A 23,316-nucleotide genomic window follows, 5' to 3' on the forward strand; every position below is an offset into this window, starting at 1 on the left:
CAGAAAACCAGCTGATCCCACAGATCTTATTGGCTTTTAATGAGCTGTTATTAAACATAAGTTAATAATAATGAATCCCTGCAGATCCTTTCTGTGTACTAATTGGAAAGAGTCAAAGCCTTTACACACCGGGTGCGTTATGAATAAACGGCAGGAAAATGCGGATATTATATGTCGAGGGCTTTTATTGTGAAAGGTAATAACTGAAGGAGTGGATCTGGTCTGGTCTGCGCTGCCTTTGTCAAGGTTGACATTCGGACGTGATTGGTTGATGCCCCCTGAAGTTATTTCTTTCTTTCTCCATTATTTTTGTTATATCTATATTTTTTTTTCCAAATGTCAGCAGTGGCAGTTCATTTAACGTTTCTCTATTTCGTCTCGGCTCTGTAACTCTGTAGTAGCTCATTGCGTGTTGTGTCGATTCACTCGTTCAGGGAACGCCAGAGTTCATCAAGGAGACTCCAGAGTGCACCTACCTGTTCAGCTGGCCCACCGCGCTGGCCTGCGTCCCAGTCAAGACCACCAGCTGCTCCTACAGGTAACAATCCTCCACCGCCTCCCACATGGCATCCTCCTCCATCTCTTCTCTTTCTTCCTCTGTTGGTTATGAACACTTCTCATACCGGTGTTTCTAATTTCATTGAACTTGTGTCCTTTTTAAATGGACTTCAGCTGGCGATGCTTGTTAGTTAATTGGTGAGGTAGCATTATGCCGGATAGCTCTACCTCGATGAATTAAGTAACGGTAAAGTAATATGACAAAGGTAGGCCTAGAGGGTGTGTGTGTGTGTGTGTGTGTGTGTGTGTGTGTGTGTGTGTGTGTGTGTGTGTGTGTGTGTGTGTGTGTGTGTGTGTGTGTGTGTGTGTGTGTGTGTGTGTGTGTGTGTGTGTGTGTGTGTGTGTGTGTGTGTGTGTGTGTGTGTGTGTGTGTGTGTGTGTGTGTGTGTGTGTGTGTGTGTGTGTGTGTGTGTGTGTGTTAGTTAATTATCAGGCAATAACTGGAAAATCTGTCTTTGGTATCAGAGCGGACCTCATAATTCAACCTGATTTGCTATACAGGCAATTTATTGATTCATTAAAAGTGACTTGACTTGCAAAGGTGGTTTAGAGTGCTCTCCATAAATAAATGATTCCTAGATTTGATTTGTTTAGAAGTTAGGGTATTGTTTTAGATGTCTTTATCTGCTAAAAGCATCAGAGTTGCAGTATGATCCACTGCTGGAAAATGCTTGTATCTGAACAGACATCAATGACAACGTAATGACCAACATTAAAACAGTTCAGAAGTCTGTACAGACCGTAAACACCTAAGACGGCGAATGTTCACCCTCTCCATGTGTGCTCTGTCCTCAGTGATAACCAGGGACACTCGTACGACCTCTCCCCTCTGGCCATGGACTCTCGAAACTGGGAAGTGGAGCACTCTACGGAGGACACGAAGAACCGATTCTACATCAATGTCTGCAGGTCGCTGGTGCAGCAGGGAGGTCAGCGTGCATGCTTGTGTTCTTTATTCAGTAATACTGTGGCGTCCAGCTCTGCTCTGTTGGGTCAGAATTCAAGTTCCAAGAGAGCGCTTTGAGACGGAATGTCTTCTGATGTGGTCAGAGCTGACCCTGTGCTCGCCTCGCGACAGGTACATGGAAGTGTCCCTCCAGTGCAGCGTCCTGTTTGAAGGCCGGAGAGGACTATGTGAATTTGGGGCAGGTGGAGTCTGGTCCTACGTTGGACAGAAATGTCCTGAAGCTGCAGTACACCAGCGGCCAGGTGTGTCCCGATGGAAGCCGCAACAAGAGCAGCATCATCCGCTTCAAGTGTGACAAAGACAAAGTGGTGAGGAGGTGTTTCCAGTAAGCTACAAACAATAGGTACCATTTCCTGTCTGGGGTTTGTGTGTAACTGTACACACAAGAGATTGAGTTAAATCGGGAGAAAGAAAAAAAACTGGCACCTTTGTTGGTAATGGATGCTCTATACAATGAAAATATTTGCTTTGGGCTCGATCGGCGTAAAAACGTCCATGTCTGTGGAGTATCACCTTCTGATAGTTCAGGAACTTTTGGACAAAGTTTGCGAGGTCCGACCGTCACTGATTGATCAAACTTCGACACCAAGGCGTTTAAAACTTGCTTACAATTCCATCACAGTCGCAATAAATACATAGAATATGAGGATCACTTTGTGTTTCCTCTTTTGTGTATCATGAAAGATGACCAGAGCTCCACTCGGCTTAATCTTAACTGAGGTGCTGGATGTATCAAACTGTCCAAACTGTGTTTCTTAATTTGTAAAATAATAATACTCTGCTGCTGTTCTTCAATCGGTCATTGATCTAATTTGCCTAATCTTCACAGTTCTTCAAACACTGTGGTACACAACCAGAAAAGTGCAAAAAGGGACTCTTAGTTCCTGGTTTGGTTCCCGAGTTTAGTTGTTTGAGCAACCTTTAGCATATGCTTTGTTTTTGACCTTTTATTATGGTAAGAACACCAGGGGAATATAGTAATGATTTGAGTAAAGATATAAATGACAGAACGAGTATGTTCCTGTCTCCCATCCAGGACTCCCGGCCTACTCTGATCTCTGCCATTGTACACTGTGTGTACAACTTCCTCTGGTTAACAGCTGCAGCCTGCCCTCTGAACAGCACCCAACACGACAACTGCAGGGTCACCAATCCCGCTACAGGTCAGACATTCAAAGAAAAGACCGTAACTCCGTATGTATGTATTATATACATACCTGTTACTAGTATGTACTTATCATATTACTGTCTCTTGACAATACAAATGTAAAAATGAGAGACTTGCATAACGAGCCACTTTTCTGGAAGCCTTTTCCCCAGTATTTGTGTTTAATAGACTTTAAATGACTGTACCTGATCAGAGTAAATAAACTGTGACCCTCCACTCCCTTAGGTCATTTGTTTGATCTCAACACCCTGACGAAGGAAGGAGGTTACAATGTGTACGATCATCAGGAACACAGGAAGACGTTCCACTTGAACATCTGTAGGAACGTGTCTCACGCTGGATGCAGCTCTGAAACCGGTACGTACGTCCACCTACCTCAGATCAGCCAGTCAGAGCTGGTGTTACGTAACAGGTGTTCACTGGTTGGTCCAGCTTCCAGCTCAATTCATTTTCAGTCACTACGGGATATTTGAGGGGGATGCAGATGTTTATTAGACTTGGTGCTGGATTCTAAATGTGGATTATATATATATATATATATATATATAAATAAATATAATATTGACAAAATGACGTTTCGTGCAAGAAGCCCTTATTCGGCATGTATTCTAACAATTTCACAATCACTTCACCCAGGTGGTGTTAATTATGAGTGGCCTCGACCGCCACAACAAATACGTCCCAACGGGGAGCCACAACCTTTCCAGATGTTTGAAAATATGTCAATAAATAAGGACTGGGCAATATATTAATATTATATCCTTACTGTGAATGAGACTAGATATTGTATTATGGCATAGGTGCTGTCTTTTCCTAGTTTTAAGGGCTGTGTTACAGTAAAGTGATGTTATTTTCTGAACTCACCAGATGGTTCTAGCTGTTCTATTATTTGCCTTTACCAACTTACTCATTGCACCCACATTACTGGTAATTATTTTTGAAAATACTCAACCCTACAATAACTTCACCATATAGACATATATTGAGCAATTTGGTTACTATATACTGTATATTGTGATATTTGATTTTCTTCATTATCCCCCAGCCCTAAAATATATATTGTTTTTTTTAACCCCAGTAGACAGTTTTCCCATTTTCTTTGAACATGAAGAAGATATTTGCCATGGGACATATGTTTAATCCTTATTCTACCCATATAGAACTGATAAAAAGCAGCTTAAAGTAGAAGACATAAAAAATTACGCCAAACTAAATACAAACAACCGATGTCTTTAACCGTAACAGCTCCTGCAGACTGCTCAGTCATGGTTTGAGAAGTTACACTGAAACACCAGCTCTATGTGAAAAATACACTTTTTTTCCCTGTGGTTTATTTCCTCCAGAAACTGTGCAGATTCCAATAAACGGTGATTGTTCTTGGAACAAATACAATTTTCTAAAAGTACTGGGAAATACAGGGAGATGGATTCACGAATAACTCATTCACTCCTCCCCGGGTTACTGTTCAGTCTTACTCAGACGTCTGTGTGGTTAATGCTAAGCTGAGGACATGCGTTACCACTGTTTTGCGTCACAGTTGAGCATTACCTGAGGCCTGAAATTCCAGTGATTCTCAAATGATTGACTGCTCTGTTACCCGGGCTGTATTATTTACTGCACATTAAACTGGAAGGCTGAACTGAACTGAAGGAGCACACACCTCGACCAAAGCTGCACAATAGGTCTCAATTGGTAATTAGAATTACAGGATATAGAAATGTTCAACCTGCATCAAAATACACAATTCCAGACAATTATGTGATGCATGTGCCGAATATTTTTCATTAATGTGAGTGCTATAGTTGATGAAAAAATGGTAAAAGAAATTTGCAAATGCCGTTGTATTTTTGCAGTTATTGTAAAAAGATCTCTATGTGCATATTGTGTTCCAGCTGTGTGTATTACGGATGCCACGACCGCGGTGAGCGGCGGTCAGGTGAGCAGGGAACTCTCGTACAAGGATCAGGTTCTGGAGCTGACGTATGAAGGAGGAAGTCCCTGCCCAGCAAACCCCGACCTCAAACACAACACCATCATCCACTTCATCTGCAGGTACGTCCCCCTCCGTCCTCTGTCCTGATTGGATTTTCTCCCGAGTTTTTCTTTTTCATTGACGCTGATTGATTGATTGATCTTATTCATCAATCATCAGCTACAGAAACAAAAATCTGAAGGGTAACATGTTAAAGTGAAAACACTCGGCACAAGACATTCCACATAAAAACTCAACAAAAGCAATCCTGAAGTCCAAAAACAGTTTGTTATTACATGTTAATTACCTGTTTGAACGTAATACACTGATGTATTAAAATTCATATCATGAAGTTATGTATCTGTCATGTTACCACTGAAATATCGAGCTATGTTGAATGTTTGCATTGTGTTTGTACAGGCCACCTAACATGGTCTCAGCCCCACCAGAGCCAGTTCTCATCGACTCCAACGCTGACACCTGCACACACTTCTTCTCTTTCCACACACCCCTGGTCTGCGAACAGCCAGTAAGTGTGTTTTGTTTATTTGTCAGCGGGATAAGTCCGATGAGCACTGTGACTCTCTCAGTGTGCTCGGCCTGTTTCATGAAGTAACTCAAATTCAAATGTTGGGAAACTTTTGGCTATTCAGGTTTTCCCATCCAACGCAGTGGAGAAATAACTGACAAGCATTGTGCTTGTATTGGTAATCCAAATCAAATGTATGTGAAGTTATGAATCTCACACAACCTGATCCCAGCATGTGTTTGTATGTATGTGTGTGTGCTGCTTTATAAATCACCTGATAGCAGGCTGTGTTTATGACAGAAGAACAAATAGGATTTCCAGGCAAAAGAAAGACACTACAGTAATGTTACATAACTTGCTAACACACAATATGTCATATTTTGTTTGGATGGAGAAATTAACTTGTATGGAAGAAAACATGAAGGTTTTTTATAACATGGGGTAGTGGTGCACTTCAGCCTCTCGTGGTCAAAATGAGTGTTACAAGAAAAAAGATACTTACAAATGAAACTGTTCCTGATAAATTATTAATAATGAAAAGAAATTCACCTTCCCACACTTTTTTTTTCTCACTTGCCTCTCAGGACTTCCGTAGTTTTTCGCAGCAGCCAGTAATTATAAAAATAACTTGGAGCATTCTTTTGCAAATTTGCACTGCATTGGCCATTTCAAACAGCAAATTGGATTTCAGTTGAGTGTAGTCTGCAGATGGACTACAATCCGCTTCTCAAGGATTATCAAAGGAGACAGGAATGCAGCATTGAATTATGTGACGCTGTAGGAATTGTGGGATTGTACCCGACTCACAATACTTCTCAAAACATAGAGGATCAAAAGAACAGCCACTGTATAGAATATAATGACTGAATTCCTTTGCTTTGAGGCTTTCTGAGGCCCAAAAAACTGATGACTGTGACACTACAACGATGTACCACTGACATGTATTTGCTTCCTTTTTATTACATTTTCAGGTGAAGTGTTCGGTCCAGAACGGCTCTGCTCTCATAGACCTGACTCCTCTCATCCACATCAGTGGATACTACACAGCAACAGGTCAGTGGGCCGAGGTGTCATCATGACATATGCCGAGTTTTTCTGCATGCAGTAATGGAGATCAAATGTAGCACATTATGCATCATGTCAGTGAGGATCTTCATTCATCTGCATCATTTAGGGGGACAAACATGAATCCATAAATATACCGTTTCCACATTTCTGTTTCAATCCTCTTCATTGTGTCCTTTCAGACGACGCAGTGGACCAAAGTGACGGATCTCCAGACTTCTACATCAACATCTGCCAGCCTCTGAACCCCATCCCCGGGGTCACCTGCCCCTCTGGAGCCGCCGTCTGCGCAGACCCCGACAATGGACCGCCTGTGGTAAGACGCTGGCAAACAACCACAGACGCGTACATTCTCCTTCACGCTTGTTTTCATACAAGGTAGATAAAGGACCACCTACCTTGACCTCACTTTTATGTGGTTTGATGCCTTTGACGACGAGTAAAAAGGTCCGATGGCTCCTCTTGATGACAACAGACACAGCCATTATGAAGACAGATTTTCAGTTCCAGCTATTTATTACCAATATATATTACGTGCTGCGTTTTGTACTCTAAAGGAATTTTGTGAAAGGAAATATGTTTGTTGGTTCGAAATGCACCATGGTCTCTTTTTGTGCCACATGACTTACAAATACATCAACTTATTATAAAGGAAATGTGTGATTTAAGACTCTAATCACGGAATATTTTTTTCTCTGAGTAAGTACAAAAATACAATAACAACAATGATAATAGAAGTTTAGAATCTATCTCAGTCTTGCATCTGTCACAGGTTGGGGAAACGTCATTACTAAAGTGCTGTTTTGAAGTAAAATAATGCGGTTTAAAAGGCGGCGCTATTTTGATTCTCTCTTCTTTTCTTTTGGTATGATGATCCCTTTTGTCCTGTCTTTGTTTCGCTTCCCGTCACTTTCAACAACACCTTTTTTCTGTCTCTTAAAGGACATTGGGCGGACTACCAGCGGCCCTGAGATCAACAGTGCAACAGGGGTAGTGTCCATCACCTACAGCAGCTCCACCAAGTGCGCTGCTGATCCTGCACAGAACTACACTTCGACCATCATCTTTACCTGCCAGAGAGGCCTGGAGCTGGTCAGTCAGCACTTGGATGTAGTTTCATGACAGGAATTCTTCCACATGTACTGTTTACTTTACTGTTTACTTCTCTGGGGATTTTTGAACGAAACAGTGACCCTTTTATTGTCTTCATCCAGGGCTCTCCGCAAATGCTGGGGCTGCAGAAATGTGTCTATTTGTTTGAGTGGGCGACTCCTATAGTCTGTTCGGATGCCACCCACACCAACACCAGCGGTTGCCAGCTCACCGACTCCCAGCTCCAGTTCACCTTTGAACTGTCCAGCCTCTCTGGTGAAGTCCAGGTGAGCTCCTTAGGCTTGTTGTCTGTACCCCAAAATCACATGTGCCATCAGGTGCACATCAATAATCTTCATCTTGTAAAATCTACGTTTGTTTTATATTTCAGAATAGTTGTAATATTTGTATATTCGTCGAGTGTAAAACTGTAGAACCGCCAGCCGGCGCCTGACTTAAATTGCTCCTGAAGTAGTGTTATTACGGTAAAGATGGCTTCTGATTGTCCCTTTTTAAAACACCGTAGTGACGTTAAGTCTCTGTTCGTCAGGTACCGACGAACTCCAGCATCTACCGCATCAACGTCTGCAGCTCAGTGGCCGAGCCGGCCTGCAAGAAGAGCGCGGTTTGCCGGCTGTCTGGTTCTGGTTCAGAGAAGTCAGCCTCATCCTTTGGCATCAGCAAGGCCATGACGATGGACTACAAACATGACGAGGAGGCCGTACTGATGCAGTACGGTGGGGGAGATCCCTGCCCACCAGGTAGGTCTGCTATGCTCACCTTGTGTATGACCCCCGCTCAAAAGTCTTAGGATCTAGCTTAACAAAATGGAAATGGTGCATAATAACTTGATATGATCATAGTTGTAGAGCAGGCAAAGTTGAAAAATGTCCACATTTTAATAACATAAATGACTAATCTTTCTAGTACCTGTGTGGATTCATGACACTTCCAAAATGCTTTCTTGTGTTGCATTTCCTTTACTTCTCTTCCTTTTCTCTTTCAGCCTCTGGTAAGCGTCAGTCCTCCATATTGTTTACCTGCGACCAGTCTGCAGGCCGCGGCTCTCCACAGCTGCTCTCAGAGACGGCGGGTTGTTCGGCCACTTTTCAGTGGCGCACCAGCGCCGTTTGTCCCCCGATGAAGATGGAGTGCAAGCTGGTCAGCCAGCATCGGACCTTCGACCTCCGAACCCTGTCCTCCCTCACTGAGCCCTGGAAGTTTAGCCACCGAGGGGATTCGTAAGTCTGGCTTTACTCAACTCCTCCTCATCATGCAATGTGACGATCACAAAAATCCAAAATGGCAGTGTAAAAAAAAATATATATATCTGAAGTGAGCTTGAAATTTTAATGAAAAAAGCTGTTCATGAACATGAAGTGCCATGTTGCTCATGCTCTTCATGAGTGTTTTATCTGTTATTATATTGGGCATGAGTGCTCCACCTTTAGTTGGCTAAGATTTTGGCATCAATAACGTTCCCTGCTTCACAATAGATGCAAGAAAGAGAATAAATATTGCTAACGCCTGCATATGCGTGAAAATAAATTGGTGAACATATCTGCAAAGCCACTTAAATACCTTCAGCCTTCGTTTCTCGAGCCGTGACTTCGTTTAAATATGACTCTCTTTGCTGTTTCTATGTGCTCAGGTACTTCATTAACCTGTGTCAGGGTATCCACGGTGGATTGCCAGGTTGTCCAGAGGGAGCAACCGTGTGCCGGCACACAGCAGCAGGACTGACCCAGACCCTCGGCCTAGTTTATACCCAGAAAATGAGCTCTGTTGGTGGGTAATCATGTCATGTACATTGCAGTTTGCTTTATGAAGGACTTTTTTAAGGGGGAATAATATCTACTTGAAGTTTCAAATATCCTAGGATTGACATTTGTGTGCGTAATTTGGTTTTGTTGCTAGTCGAATTAAAGAAAAACTACTGGCAAGGCTTTGAATATTGTATTACTGTTGTTTTACAACTCAAAAAACCGAAATCAGTGCAGGCTTGTGGCTTTGAGGCAAACCGAGTGACTCTCACAGCTGTGATTTGTTTCTGTGCATTGGAAAAGTTCATGATCACATTTCTCAAACTACTTCTGCAGATGGAAAGATTACTGTCAGCTACTCGGCGGGAGAAGATGTCTGTGGCAACGGCGTGCAGGCCAAGACTGTAATCCAGCTGAGCTGCGGCTCCACTGTTGGACACCCGGCACTCATCAGGTACATTTACAATTTCAATTTTTTAGCCCACGAGTCAAATCTTGGTCATTCGCAACTCATTTACTCAACTCATTTACTCATTTGTCTGTAACGGAACATTTTCTGTCATTGAAGCATAATTTAGGCACACCACCAAACCTTTATTGGCAGACTTGTAATTCAGTCATGAGAAGGTTTTGTTGTCTGCAATCAATATAAAGGCTAAAAGTTTCTTTTGATCAGTACCGCCATGTTTAGATAATACAAAAGCAGTTTTTATTAAATATATATTTTTTAAATATGATGTTTGTACTAGACACAATATGACTCGCTTTGACTCCTTCCTTCATGTTACATTTCACAGCATTGATTAGTTTTGTTCAATTAGTCCTTCAAGTCCTAAATGTTGCTCAGAGTAAATCATCTCGATCTGTTTCCGTGCGAACAGCGTCGATGAGGCGTCGTGTGAGTTTGTGATTGGCTGGGAGACCCGGTCGGCGTGTGCTGTGAAGCAGCGCGAGGTGGAGATGGTGAATGGGACGATCCAGGTTCCCGACACTGGAGCCCGCCTCAGTCTGGGAACGCTTTACTTCAGGTAACACAAGCAACATCTTCATCATCAACGTCTTCATCCTGCTCCAAAATATCTCACTGTGTTGCATTTTATTTTCCACCTGTGGTGGTCTGTTTAGCCTTGTTTTTTACCTTCCTCCTCTCAGCCACCATCAGGCGTCTGGAGACATCCGTCCCAACGGCGACCGCTACGTCTACCACATCCAGTTGTCTGGCATCACCAACAACTCCCTGCCCACCTGTTTCGGTGCCAACATCTGCCAGGTCAAGCTCAACGGGGCCTACAGACGCAGGATTGGCTCTTCCAGCAAGGCCAAGTACTACGTGAAAGGTAAAGTATTGCTAAGTTTAGTGAAATCAGCGATTGGCGGTGTGTCACTGTGGACCCAAGGAACTGCAATGTCAAGTGTGAGCTCTTGAGATCTACGGGATATATTTAGTAGTACTTACACACTGTAGTGTATTGAGAGGGGGGATTGTTAGACCCTGCAGTAGTGAAATGAAGGTTTTCTAAAAGGACTCTGGTGTTCTGAAACACTACCACTTTCATCCACAGGGACCGCCAGAATGAACACAAAATGAAATTCATTTGTTGTCTGACTTATGTCCTAATAGTGAAATTTGAATTAACTTACAGTTGTCATGTCATTAAAACATGTTGATTCTAGCTAATGCATCATCTCATCCATGTTAAAAAACGTCTCTGCTTTCCCATCAGGAGGAAACCTGGATGTGATCGTGCCCTCTGAGTCGGCATGTGGGCGGGAGAAGACCAAAACGGTGTCGTCCACCATCATGTTCCACTGTAACCCCTCGGTGGGCGTCGGCATCCCCGAGTTTATGCTGGAGACGGATGGATGCCAGTATATGTTTATGTGGCACACGGACGCCGTGTGTGGTCTCACGTGAGCATATGTTTTGTTTTTTACACTGGAATACAGTTTATTCTTACTACAGGAGAAGTAGATTTAAGAAATGGCAAATACGTATATAAGTCTTCCTTCTCGATTTCTTTGCAGAACTGTTGACACACAGTCCAGCGACAGCGAGGCTCCTGTTCTCTCCAGGCGGAGCCAGGCGGTGGGGGTGATGCTGAGTCTTCTGCTGCTGGTTCTGTCCGTCTGTCTGCTCGGGCTTTTGCTCCACAAGAAAGAGAGGAGGTGAGACCGCCAGCATCCAACGAAAGCAGGGAAGCTGAAAGATTGAGAGTTTTTTGAGTTTTCATGAATGCTTGTTTGCCTTGTCATCATCAACAGAGAGCTGGTGATCCAGAAGGTTGCTGGCTGCTGCAGGAGAGGAAACCAAGTCTCCTATAAATATTCCAAGGTAGGTTGATCGAATGACTGAATCCATTCTGATTCCAGGTCCAGTGTGAACAGAACAGCTGCACAGGTAAAAGTGTGTGTTACTGGTGTGTGAGATGTAGTCTGACAGGCTGGTAGTAAATTTTGCGTGAAGGCGACTTATTTTATCCCAGATGACTCGCTGTGTGTTCCAACTCCAAAATCCTTAGGTCAACATGGACGAAGAAGGGGGTGAAGAGGAGATGGAGTGGCTGATGGAGGAGCTGGAAGCACCTCCCACGTCGTCCTCCTCCTCCTCCCACCGAGGGAGGAGTAACCTCGGCAACGGTCACATCAAGACCAAGTCGGTGAACACGGACGGCCTGCGCTCGTTCTCGCTGGACGAGCAGGACGACGACGACGACAGCGAGGACGAGGTGCTGAGCGTCCCCGGGGTGCGAGTGGTCAAATCCTCCGGAATCTCCAGGCACTCTGCGGCCCATCGCAGCCCCTTCCTTCAAGTGAGTATCTCTCCAGGTGTTTTTCTTTTTTCCTAACGTGGTGCTCAAAACCTCACAGAAAGTCCTTCGTTACAGGAGGAGAGTGACGAGGACCTGGTGGGCCTCCTGGACGAGTCGGACAGGAAGAGGAAGAGCAGCAAACCTCGCTCCTCGGGCCTTAATACCGGTAACAACACGGCAGCCAATAGGAAACGGGACGAGGACGACAGTGACGAAGACCTCCTCAGGGTGTGATGTCACTTCCTGCGTCCCGCTCCCCTACCACAACCAGTCTGAACTCTTCTCTCTCAGTGAATGTCTCCATAACAGCGACAACAGATACCAACGACATATGGAAAGCAGAAACCTTTCCTCTCTTTTGGAATTCTTTTTTTTGTTGGGCTGCACCTTTACTTGGCCTCAGACTCTATCCAGTCCACTGTCTACAGGCTGTCAATGTTAGCGTATGGTTTCTTATTTATTGACAGCTGATTATTTAAAGTGTTCTGCAGGCAGTTTTTTTGATCTGCACCCTATTTTCTGTCATAATTCTGAAATGAAATAATAAGGTACTTCACTATAGTTACTTCAATCTCGCCACATTGGTCTAATACAGACTCTTAAAATCAACCCCAGAGGCATGAACAGGCATCTTCTTTGACACGTTGGCTCTGCAATGTCGTGAAAAGATGTAAATTCAATGTTTTCCTTTCTTTTTGAGTTTTTGAAATGGAGTTGTGTCATTGCTTTCGCACTTTATTTCAGCATTGGTTAAGTTAATTCAGAATAATACCGTGTCTCATTGCAGCGAATGAAGAGAAAAGCTTTGACCACCTATTCAGAGTTGATTTTTCGTGTCCACGACTGTATTTGATAACTGTGGTGAGATGAACAGTGAATTAGCTCAATAGTGAAACAATTTAGCAGATTTTTCTGAGGAAACCGACGGCTATCAAAGAAAAAAAAAAAAAAAAAAAAGAAGAAGCAGGGGGAAGCTGGTTTTGTTCCCTGAATGTGGGCGGTGAAGGTGTCGGCTTGTGTTTATTCTAAAGGGAATGAAGACGCCCGTTTGTCTTTTCTTGCTGTTTGCAGTTGCTGTAATAGCAGATGTCTTCTCTTTCTTTCCCCTCGAAAAAGGAAGTGTGATGGCGTCCTGGTGATGAACTTTGCTTTGCTTTTTCATCGAGGAGTCGACTCCGGCGACAGATTGATTTTTGTCTTGTTTTGATCAGAGACATTGTACATAGAGGATAATGTTCTGTCATCTGTTTTGTTTGTTTGTCTGTTGTCTTCACCGGTGAGTTGCTCACATATCTGTTTTTATTATTTAAATGCTTGTCTGAGCTTATTATCGGTGTGAATCTCTGTTCTGGTTTTGACAATAGAGATGGCCTTAAGTGTGAGTGGACGGAGGTTGAAAGTGAAATTTAAGATGTTGGTTTAGGTTTGCGTTGTTTTTGAAGTCACCCCCCCCCCCCCCCCCCCCCCCTCCCCTCCTGCCAAAGCCATATTTCTACAGCTGGCACTAATGTCTGGAAGTTGGGAATTTGTTGTCCCACGCTTGCTCAGTTTTCTTATTCGGGTTTGTGATCGTGTTGCTGCAGCAAAAGTGAAGTTTTAACCCGGTAAAGCCAAGTTTTTGTTTTTTTGTGCCGAAATCAGCCGTTTTATAGCCAAATGCATGTGACGATGAAGAGACAAAAGAAAGACGTGACGCGTTTAAAGTTCCAAGAACGCAGGCAGTTTATTTCCATTTAACGTATTTTCTGCTTAATAATCAAACTAGCGCTTTAAGAAAGCATATGAGTAATGATGGAGATCAAGGGCCCGAGATATTTTGGTAAAGTATGTCAAACTGACAGCAGTGTTCCCACATAAGAGTGATGCGAGTAACGCAGTATAAACGGAGTATTTGTATGCGGTCCCATTTGCAGGTTCTTTTCTTTAGTCCCAAAGTCGAAAAACAAATCAAAGTTTAGTTCCTGCGACTGAACATGGAGGATTTGTCTGTGCTCTCTGCGTTGATGATTCTTCTCTGCTGTGCATATCGGTTAAGAACACAAGTGTTTTCTAAGGTCGCAACTAACAGTTATTTTCATTGTTGATTGTCAAGTGCCCGTCACAAGTAATCCTCGTCCGAGGTGATGTCATCTGTCTGAACATCAGTCTAAAAGCCAAAGATGTGGAGAGAAGAAACCAATCATCACGCAGCAGAAGCTGATCATGAAAATAGTGATTAAACCAAAAAATACGAATCTTAAGTCAAGGTCCACTGTCATGCTTTTTTCCCTAAAGTTTTTATTCTCTTCCTTAGTTGTCAACTGGGAAGTCCACTTGACTGCTATGTGACTGAAAGCTCCGGGGAAGGTAGTAAGTTGTCCTTGAGTGAAGAGTTTTCTTTGTTAAAGTCTAGCAGAGATCATTCAAACTGAAACTCTGAGTCACTGACAGATTATCAGTATTATTAATCAGATAAATCATTTGAATTTCAGCTTCTCAAATGTGATTTTCTCCATTTCATATCTTTGTAAAAGAAAAACAAGAAGTTTGAAAACATCACCTTTGGTTCTGGGACATTTCTCACTATATTCAACCTTCTCTCGACCAAATGAACTGAATGCCTCACAGATGTAATGATCCGCTCCAGACCTACTGTCGGTGAATGTAGAACCTTGGGCGAGCCTCTCATGATTCATTCAAAGGGTTTTGTAATGATTTGCAATCACAAACGGTGCACTGATGCCGGCTATGACTGTTTATTACCTTTGTTATGTACATTGTGGACAGTGCGAAGGGGGATAAAGTCAGCAAGGTCACTTGGGTTTTCTCAGTATTCAATCCACCGATACTAAAGGTATTAACAAAACATTAAACTGTTCAAATCTCAGCTCAATCAATGAAAGAAGGGCCACCACCGTTCAGGGTATTTCTAAAGCTTTGTACACAAGATTTGTTCAACAAGTTTTTGTAAGGATGCCAAAAATGTGACAAAAGGATTTAAAAAATCTTTAAATTAGAAACAGCAGTATTTTATATGGATGAGTTTGGGATGTGCCGTAGTAATTGAGAAATACATCATCCTGAACCTTTGCTGTGGTTCTAGTACTATGTTCAGTCATTAGTTTTCCCGTTTTATTATCTCTAAGATCAAATACTGAAATTGAACTTTTCACAAGCAAGCGAGAAGAAGTGAAGTTTTGTTCACACAGTCTCACAAAATTCCCCTTTGTGTAATCTGTTAATTTGCGACTATTTGTAGAATAACGTATGATTATGATGCTGTTCAGAAATCATGAATGAGTTTTACTCAAAGTGAAATCCAGCTTTTAGGGCATAAAGAGCGATGTGATGGTGCACGGGGCAGGTTTCCAAAGAAGAATTACTCTACAGACGGAATGTCAAGAATCCATATTGATTATTAAAGTATCATTCAAAGTCCAGCAAGACTCCAAAGGAACTCGAGCTCGTGGTTGGCAGACCTGACAGACTTTCATGAAACTTCATTTTAAACAGTCGTACAGCATGCAAACCTCAGTTCTTGCTCTGAAAGCTTCTTTTTTTTACTTCCTGAACCTGTTGGAAGGAGGTTTGAACTACATCTACCTGTGTTTGGCACTTTGTAATCAAGTCATCATCAGGAGACATCGTAGCGCTCCTTTAAAGAGAAGCAGAAGGCTCTGTTTAGTCTGTGAAGTCTGTATTTCCATCCTCCCATAAAGTCTGTTGCTGCTGTATTTAGCAACCAAAGCTCTAGTGTCTGCATGGTGCTGTCCTGAACCTTCTCGTCCCTCTGAAGACATGAATGGACGTTCTCGTGCTTTGTTGTCTGAACTCGAGCAGAGAACTGCTTTGGGTTACGACGTGAAACTAACTCTGCGTCTGCGATCGAGGCCGAGAGTTGAATTCAGAAGCAGACAAACGGGGTCGGACTGAAAAACCAAAAAAAAAAAGCACAAGAACTTTTCTGTGATGATTCGGTACTATTGGAGATCATTATTACCTTTTTAGGTGGTGTAAGTTATGTTGTCCGATGTGTTTTTTGTTTTTTTTCCAGTTCTTTGCCTGTCTTATTTAAAAACGATGTAAAAAAAGGTCGCATTATTTGAATAAATAAGATCTGCTGTTTAACACTGCTGTGGTTTGATCACATACTCTGACTGATAAAAATCATTGGAGACCAGTACTTGTTTAGAAGGATTTTAGACTTTTACTTGATTCGTATTACTTGAGACTAACTTGTACTTGTCTGAAATGACTTGAGAATTGACTTGGACTCATCCTGTTGGTTTTCAAAGTTGATTTGGAGTTGTCTCAAGTGGCTTTAGACTCTACTTTGACCTGTCCTGAAGGACCACAGACTTGACCTTTACTCCGATCGATGAACTTGAGACTTGGACTTGCCTTGGAGGACTCGTGACTTGTCTTGGAGGACTTGAAACAGCCGTAGGACTGGTCCCTATGGCTTTTTTTGGACTAGTTTGAGTGACTAGAGACTTGCCTTTAATCTGTTTCCAATGAGCCCAGACTGGAATTGGACTTGTCCCAAAGATCCTTAGACTTGAACTTGTTTCGAAGAACTGTAGACTTGTCTTGGACAAGTCTGGGAACATCTGCTAGAGGACTCGAGATTTTACTGGCACTCATCCTGATGGATTTGTCTCAAATCATTTTAACCTCAACTTCAACCTGGTTTGAAGGAACCCAGACTTGACCCGGACTCCTCTTGATGAACTTGAGACTTTGACTTGTCTCTGAGGACTCGTGCCTTGTCTTGGAGGACTCATCTGGGAGGACTTGAGAGTTTGGTGACTTGGACTTGACCTAATGACTTGATCGGGACGAGTTTGAATGACTTGGACTCGTCCCAAAGAACTTTAGACTTGCACTTGTTTCAAAGGACTCAAGACTTGTCTTGGACAAGTCTGGGAACATCTGGGAGGACTCGAGATTTGTATTGATGGTCTTGACTTTGACTTGAGACTTTGATTGGACTTGTTTGAATGACTTTAAATTTGTCTCATTTATTCATCTTTTTCAAGGAAAGACTGAGGCCTTAAAGACGGCTCTGACCGGAACAGAACAGACGTACTAATAGCACCCATCCCTCAGGTCCCACCCCCCTTTGCATGGTGACTTGATCATGATCCCTTTGCTGGCTCCCCAGCTCCAAAGACAACATGACAGATGTCACATCTTCATGTGAAAAAGAAAAATTGACTGATTAATCGTATTTCTGCGTGCCCACACATGCATGACATGGAGAGACGGGCTGCACCAGCAGGTCCGTGTTAATGAATCTGGGTCGGCCGTTTACGCAACTGGTCTGACGTCTGAAAACATGGTGTGTCTGTGGACCTTTGCTCCTGCTGGTCCCTTCTTAAAATCCAAAGGACAGATGTGGTCACGCTGCAGCGGCAGACTCTGCATTCACACTGTCAAGACTGTCGATGCTGAGACACTGTGATTGAAATTAGAGTTGTTTTGTTTGAGAGAGAGACAAAAAAAACAAACCACCTTTGCAGCCATGACCTCTTTTGACGACATCTTGGAAGAAGCTGGGCAGTTCGGCCGCTGTCAGAAGCGTATCTTCGCCCTGCTGTGCATGGTGTCCATGCCCTGGGCCGGCGTGTACGTCGGCATCGTCTTCCAGGGTTTCACCCCGGACCACTGGTGTCGGGACCCTGTGGTGGCGGAGAGGAGGCAGGCGTGCGGCTGGAGCCTGGCGGAGAGTCGCAGGCTGACGGTGCCGCCGGTCAACAGCTCCGGGGTGCTGCAGCAGAGCAGCTGCGAGCAGTACGAGGTGGACTGGAACGCCACAGCGCTCGCCTGCGACACACAGGAACTGGACCTCAGCAAAACTCCCACAGGTGCCTGCAAAGGTGGCTGGGAGTACGACTATGAGGGCAGGAACTCCTTCGTTACAGAGGTAAGTAAGCACATTAAGTTCAATCGAAACAATTTTGGCCTTTATTATCAAAAACAGGACATCCCTGTAAAAATGTTTTTGCTACTTTACCGGAATAATCAGACAATATGCACAAACATGCACACAATCTTTAGTTTACCTACATTGAAGAAAGTTTAAAGGAAATATAAATCAATGTTGTGATTGACCTTGTCTGTCTGTGTTGTCCCAGTTTGACCTGGTGTGCTCTGACGGATGGTTGGTGGACATGTACCAGGCCACTCTCAACGTGGGCTTCCTGGTTGGGAGCATCGCAACTGGCTACCTGGCCGACAGGTAAGGCTGTGATTGGTTTGATAAAGATGTGACGACCAGGTCAGTCAAACACATTATGTAACACGAAAAAGTTCAGACAGGAGATGCTGCATTTATTTTACCTTATTTGAAGCATTGCTGCTACAAGATTTATATATTTTTAAACTGATGCCTGTTTGCGTGTCTGCCTTCAGGTTTGGCAGGAAAATCAGTTTCCTGATGTCCAACCTGTTCAATGGTATCGCAGGAATCCTGGTGGCCGTGGCTCCAAACTACGTGGCTTTGCTGGTTTTCAGAACGCTCTACGGGTTCGGAGTGAAAGGCGGCTGGGTGGTCGGATACGTGCTGAGTAAGAGCGACCTTTAACCTCACAGCTGGGGATTTACAGTTCAACAAGGTTCAAGAAACCGCAAACGCATCTGTGGCGTTACTCGATGTGTGACACCGTCTTCCGTCTCAGTCACAGAGATCGTGGGGGTGGAGCACAGACGCACAGTGGGAGTCCTTTACCAGATGTTCTTCAGTGTCGGCCTCCTCCTCCTCCCTCTGCTGGCCTACTTCATCACCGACTGGCGCTGGCTGCAGGTCGTCATCACTGTCCCTTACATCTTCTTCCTGTCCTACTACTGGTGAGAAACCCTGGCTGTGCTTTTATTTTGTGCTTGAAACAGGAAGTGAAGTCTTGAACCCCCTTTTATGTTTCGAGAATATTTTGAAGAGGAAAAATAAACACTTAATCAATTCTTATTTTGTGATTCACGAGCTCGCATTGGATTAATCCGCCTTGATTTTTAAAAACACGAAGTTCCGTTGGATGATCAAATAAGTTGTCATTCCCTCATGAAAGTGTTTGTATTTGCAGGTTCATCCCAGAATCTCCAAGATGGCTTCTCTCTCAGAAGAAAAAGTCCGAAGCTATTGCGATCACTCAGGCCATGGCCAAAGAGAACAAGAGGACCCTGTCCAAGAACATCGAGGTAGCTGCTGGTTTAGCAAAGAGTGTCCACGTCACTAGAGCAGTTCCAGACAGTCTGAATGCATGAATCTGTTCAAATGTAAATGTTTCTGCTGCTATAAATGCAATAACTGTATTCCATGCCTTACTGCTTCTTTTAACTTTTACTATTACAATTTTCTTTTCTCCCCACTTTATTTGCGATTTCTTGTCGTATGCCTCAATGTACACATGAAGTGCTCATTACGTTTACAGTGTTGTAGTTTATATTTAGTTCTATTTTCATGAAATTGTTTTAAAGCCGCATGTTTTTGCACTTGCAAAAGTGGTTGTAATTTGCACCCTCACCTCTAGATGCCGGCAGATCCTACAAACTAGACCTTTAAGTATCTGAAATTCCGCAATTGCAAATCAACAGCAATTTTACAGTCTTTTACGCACAGTTGCATTTAATGCATTGCAGAATTGTATTGCGTAACAGATGTGAGTTCTGGAGCATTTCATATGTAATTTAAAAAAAGCTGAAAACAGTAAAATAGTACAATATCCTAAAATAACTACTAAAAATCTGCCAAAATATCTGAAAGTTATCAGTGAAATATAAAAACAATCTGTAAAATATCAGAAAATCATTCGTGAAATGTTTTAAAAAAATACATCAATAACATATCTGAAAATAATTTGTAGAATATCTGTGAAATGCAAAAGCAACTGCAATTGTACAGTTCTTCCTGGTAGAGTCTGAGCATTACAGATTGTGAAGTGTTTAAAATGTAATATTACAAAAGAGGAAAACAGTTGGTCTTTCATATTAGCAGCGTAAATAATTCACAATGTAATATTGATCCTGCAGAATCTGTCAGATGATAACTCGGACTCCTGCGCTGCCTCCTTCATGGACCTGATCAGAACTCCAAAAATGAGAAAACACACTTTCATTCTCGGCTTCAACTGGTAAGTATTTTTTTTTTTTTTTTTCAAACATGGGTCTTTGTAATGCTTGAATTAAAACCTAAATTAAACGGACTGGTCGTCTAGAATAACATTGATTGGGAACTTTAAATAATTCTTCCACTCTGTCTCCTCCAGGTTCACCAGCGCTGTGGTCTACCAGGGCTTGATCATGAGGCTGGGCATTCTGGGAGGAAACGTCTACATCGACTTCCTCATCTCTGCCCTGGTGGAGTTCCCTGCTGCCTTCCTCATCCTCTTCACCATCGAACGCATCGGCAGGCGCATTCCCTTCGCCTCCGCCAACATCGTAGCCGGAGCCGCCTGCTTCATCACCGCCTTAATCCCTGAGAGTGAGTCTTCGGGCGACAGGTGTGGAGCTGAGGAACAAGATGTTCAGGTGTCACCAGATTTACGGTCCTCTCTGTCCTTGCAGGCATGTTCTGGTTCAAGACGGTGGTGGCCTGCATCGGTCGGCTGGGCATCACCATGACCTTTGAGATGGTGGTGTTTGTTAACACCGAGCTCTACCCGACGTTTGTCAGGTAAAATCGACACACTACACGCTCTCGGCCGTTCTGGGGGGGGGGGGGGGGCAATTAAATATTATGAAATATGCTATTTTGTTCTTTTAATATTTGTTTCCTCTGTTTAGCCATGGTGGCTTTTACTGCTCATGCCAACAGTTGACAGTTTTTAGCTTTAGCTAGTGGCTAAATGAGACGACTCAACGTCGTCACGCTGAACTTTAGTTCGCCTTTAGCGTAGCGGTGGTGACATGAAGGCATGTGCTGTCGTTTGTTTGTAGCCTACTTTTCTTGCTTTTTACTGCTGTCGAATGCATTCACGCTTCAAAAGTCATACAAATTTGCTGAACAAAAGGTGTAACTATCCAATGGAAGAATCCCATTGCCTTTTGGTCGAGGGAACCAGTGCGATGCAAACTTTCATGTTGGACTACAAAACCATAGGACACCCCTGATACACTCCTCTACTCATTTTTCAACCATCCAGGAGTTTTTTTTAATCGTGTGTAATCAGCTTTACAGCCTCATGGGGCTGCTTAGCAAGCGACTTTTAGAAATGCATCTCTCGAGTGTCAGAAGAGCCACCGGACAACATGTTCAGGAAAGTAAATATTAATTAGCTGGTTGTTCTTTTGTCCGTAGGAATCTCGGCGTGTCGGTTTGTTCCACTCTGTGTGACATCGGAGGCATCGTAGCTCCCTTCTTGCTCTACAGACTAGCGGTCATCTGGCTGGAGCTGCCGCTCATCATCTTTGGTGGGTTTGATATTATTGTGGAGCGAGAACATTTCATAGATATTTTTCCAAAGTCTGTCCCAAAGACGGCTGCAATAGATGAAGATGTTCTCTAAATGCTGGTATTTTATACGTAATGCATTCAGGTGTCTCGTCACTTTTATAAAACCTTCTGATACTGTCGGTGTCAGCGGCACATTTTGAACGGATAATGAATTAGATTGTGGTCTGACCGACTGGTATCGATATTTTCTAAAAGCTAATGTGTTGTTCAGGGTCTTTGGCTTTCGTGGCCGGTGGGTTGGTGCTGCTGCTTCCTGAGACCAGAGGTGTGCCGCTGCCCGAAACCATCGAAGACATCGAGTTCCCAGAAGAGTGAGTATGCACTGCTGAAATAATGAGGTCCTTTAAGTATTGTCATTGTCTTTTAACCTTCCAGATTATTCTCTTCATTAATCATTTTGTCGATGTCGTAAAATGTCATCATAAAATTGTGAGAAGTTTCCCACGGCCCAAGGTGACTTCTGCTAATGTCTTGTTCTGTCTGACCAACAGTCCAGCGAAGATGTTTATTTATGAACGACAAAAAAAACTGAATTTTTTTAAAATTTTGCTGAAAAAATGACTGACTCAATGAATCCATCACCAAAATAGTCGCCAATAAATTTTCTGTTGACCAATTAATCGTTGCATCTCTGTACATCATGTCATTGTGTGTGTGTGTTCAGAGTGAAGGAGAAGGCTGCACTGAAGAAACAGCAGTTGGCCAACTTGCTGCCCAACGACGACGTGTCAACCAACAAAGAACCAGCAACTGTTTAATCTGCTCCTTTGACCAAAGTATTTATTTATGCTCCGTTCATTCCTATGAAATTCCTGTGTGTGTGTCTGTATAGTGGAGATGTTGTTTAGTTTCATATGCCATGGGGTTGCAGATGGAAATTATCTAATAACTTAATCTCTTTTCGCTTTTGAGATTAATGTGTTTTTGTACATTGTCCCTGATGTAAATAAAGTTGATTAACCAAACTTGATTTGACTCCATTGTGAACGTTCTGCTGGAAATCCTGTCTGTTTGAGTTCAAGTTCCATTATTACTGGACAAGAGCTTTTCATGAGCACACGCCCTTAAGTGCCAAAAAAGGAGTGACAGCTGTTGAGCAGGCCCACTGAGCCGCTGCTCAGCAGAGCTCAGTCATCACTCATTCAGACTGAAATCGCAAAAGGTACGTTCATCGCAGCTATTGTGCTTGCTTTACCTGAATGTGGCCTGTGACCGTTTATCTATTAGACTAGAAACAGCTAAGAGCTAGTGGAACGTACGTGTGGTGGGAAATGATTTTACCCGCTGTTGAGTCTTTTTAAGCTGAAATATAGACTGTCGTTCAACAGAACTTGTCTTTTAAAAGTATTTCTTCTCTCAAGAAGAGGCACAGTTTCACAGAGTCTGTAGAAGTGTGCGCTACAAAGATGACGTTACACAAAGTTATATCAAGGGTGGGGGTCTGTGTCCTGGAACATCCTGAAATGTGTGCAGGCAGACTGCGGTCAAGTCAGCAGACACTTAAATTGTAGTGCACATATACGCTGATACTTACGGTAAACGGTACAGATCGGGAGCGAGCGAAGGACTTTGCAAAGTTAGCGGAAGGATTAACGTCAGACAATTTCCGGTTTTCTACAGACTAACATCCGGTTTTCAGAATAAGATGCCAACAAAGTATACATATTGCATAATGGAAATAAGATTAAATTAATTATATTCACATTAAGTATAAAACATGCTACCTGCATCTCCTGAGTTAAAGGGAAAATACACCTAAATTGTGCGTAAAGTGTCTTTATTCTTTGATTTGAGGGTATATAAGGTAATAAGTATTTCAGGGTAAATACTTATGAGAATATAATATTTCCATTACCCAACAGCAAGATACATTTGAGCACGTATGTTGGTGAAGATGTACTGAGCTCAGAGCAAAAGTATACAAGCGCTTAGACATTTACACAGTATATTAAGTAGAAATAT

At 43.0% G+C, this 23,316-nt stretch overlaps 3 protein-coding genes across 3 annotated transcripts in view; all 3 read left to right on the top strand.

Moving 5' to 3' along the window:
- Positions 1-16,025, top strand: part of igf2r (insulin-like growth factor 2 receptor) — a gene marked incomplete at its 5' end in the record, with an annotated part of 37,302 nt that extends 21,277 nt beyond the window's left edge. The window contains 22 exons of the mRNA XM_079291142.1: positions 435-538; positions 1,354-1,487; positions 1,637-1,833; positions 2,562-2,688; positions 2,919-3,050; positions 4,586-4,745; positions 5,086-5,194; positions 6,166-6,247; positions 6,442-6,575; positions 7,202-7,351; positions 7,474-7,638; positions 7,902-8,112; positions 8,358-8,592; positions 9,003-9,139; positions 9,451-9,568; positions 9,996-10,142; positions 10,267-10,451; positions 10,839-11,025; positions 11,140-11,280; positions 11,377-11,446; positions 11,634-11,924; positions 12,000-16,025. Of these exons, the coding sequence (XP_079147268.1) occupies positions 435-538; positions 1,354-1,487; positions 1,637-1,833; positions 2,562-2,688; positions 2,919-3,050; positions 4,586-4,745; positions 5,086-5,194; positions 6,166-6,247; positions 6,442-6,575; positions 7,202-7,351; positions 7,474-7,638; positions 7,902-8,112; positions 8,358-8,592; positions 9,003-9,139; positions 9,451-9,568; positions 9,996-10,142; positions 10,267-10,451; positions 10,839-11,025; positions 11,140-11,280; positions 11,377-11,446; positions 11,634-11,924; positions 12,000-12,158 (3,375 nt within the window). The 3' untranslated portion in view covers positions 12,159-16,025. The remainder of the gene's footprint in view (positions 1-434; positions 539-1,353; positions 1,488-1,636; positions 1,834-2,561; positions 2,689-2,918; positions 3,051-4,585; positions 4,746-5,085; positions 5,195-6,165; positions 6,248-6,441; positions 6,576-7,201; positions 7,352-7,473; positions 7,639-7,901; positions 8,113-8,357; positions 8,593-9,002; positions 9,140-9,450; positions 9,569-9,995; positions 10,143-10,266; positions 10,452-10,838; positions 11,026-11,139; positions 11,281-11,376; positions 11,447-11,633; positions 11,925-11,999) is intronic.
- Positions 16,026-17,427: 1,402 nt separating this feature from the next.
- On the top strand, positions 17,428-22,127 carry LOC306793705 (solute carrier family 22 member 2-like; the record flags this gene model as incomplete). Its single annotated transcript, XM_079291429.1, has 11 exons — positions 17,428-17,829; positions 18,041-18,144; positions 18,318-18,472; positions 18,584-18,752; positions 18,986-19,100; positions 19,932-20,032; positions 20,168-20,382; positions 20,466-20,574; positions 21,199-21,311; positions 21,566-21,665; positions 22,019-22,127. 11 exons carry the CDS (start codon positions 17,428-17,430, stop codon positions 22,110-22,112), a joined length of 1,677 nt encoding a protein of 558 aa, XP_079147555.1. The 3' UTR covers positions 22,113-22,127.
- Positions 22,128-22,213: 86 nt separating this feature from the next.
- LOC306793500 (solute carrier family 22 member 2-like) overlaps positions 22,214-23,316 on the top strand; it is a gene marked incomplete at its 5' end in the record, with an annotated part of 56,936 nt that continues 55,833 nt past the window's right edge. The window contains 2 exons of the mRNA XM_079291143.1: positions 22,214-22,218; positions 22,455-22,516. Coding sequence (XP_079147269.1) covers positions 22,214-22,218; positions 22,455-22,516 — 67 coding nt within the window. The remainder of the gene's footprint in view (positions 22,219-22,454; positions 22,517-23,316) is intronic.

Source organism: Melanostigma gelatinosum (assembly GCF_949748355.1).
Source record: "Melanostigma gelatinosum genome assembly, chromosome: 19".
In the NCBI taxonomy this organism is placed as follows: Eukaryota; Metazoa; Chordata; class Actinopteri; order Perciformes; family Zoarcidae; genus Melanostigma; species Melanostigma gelatinosum.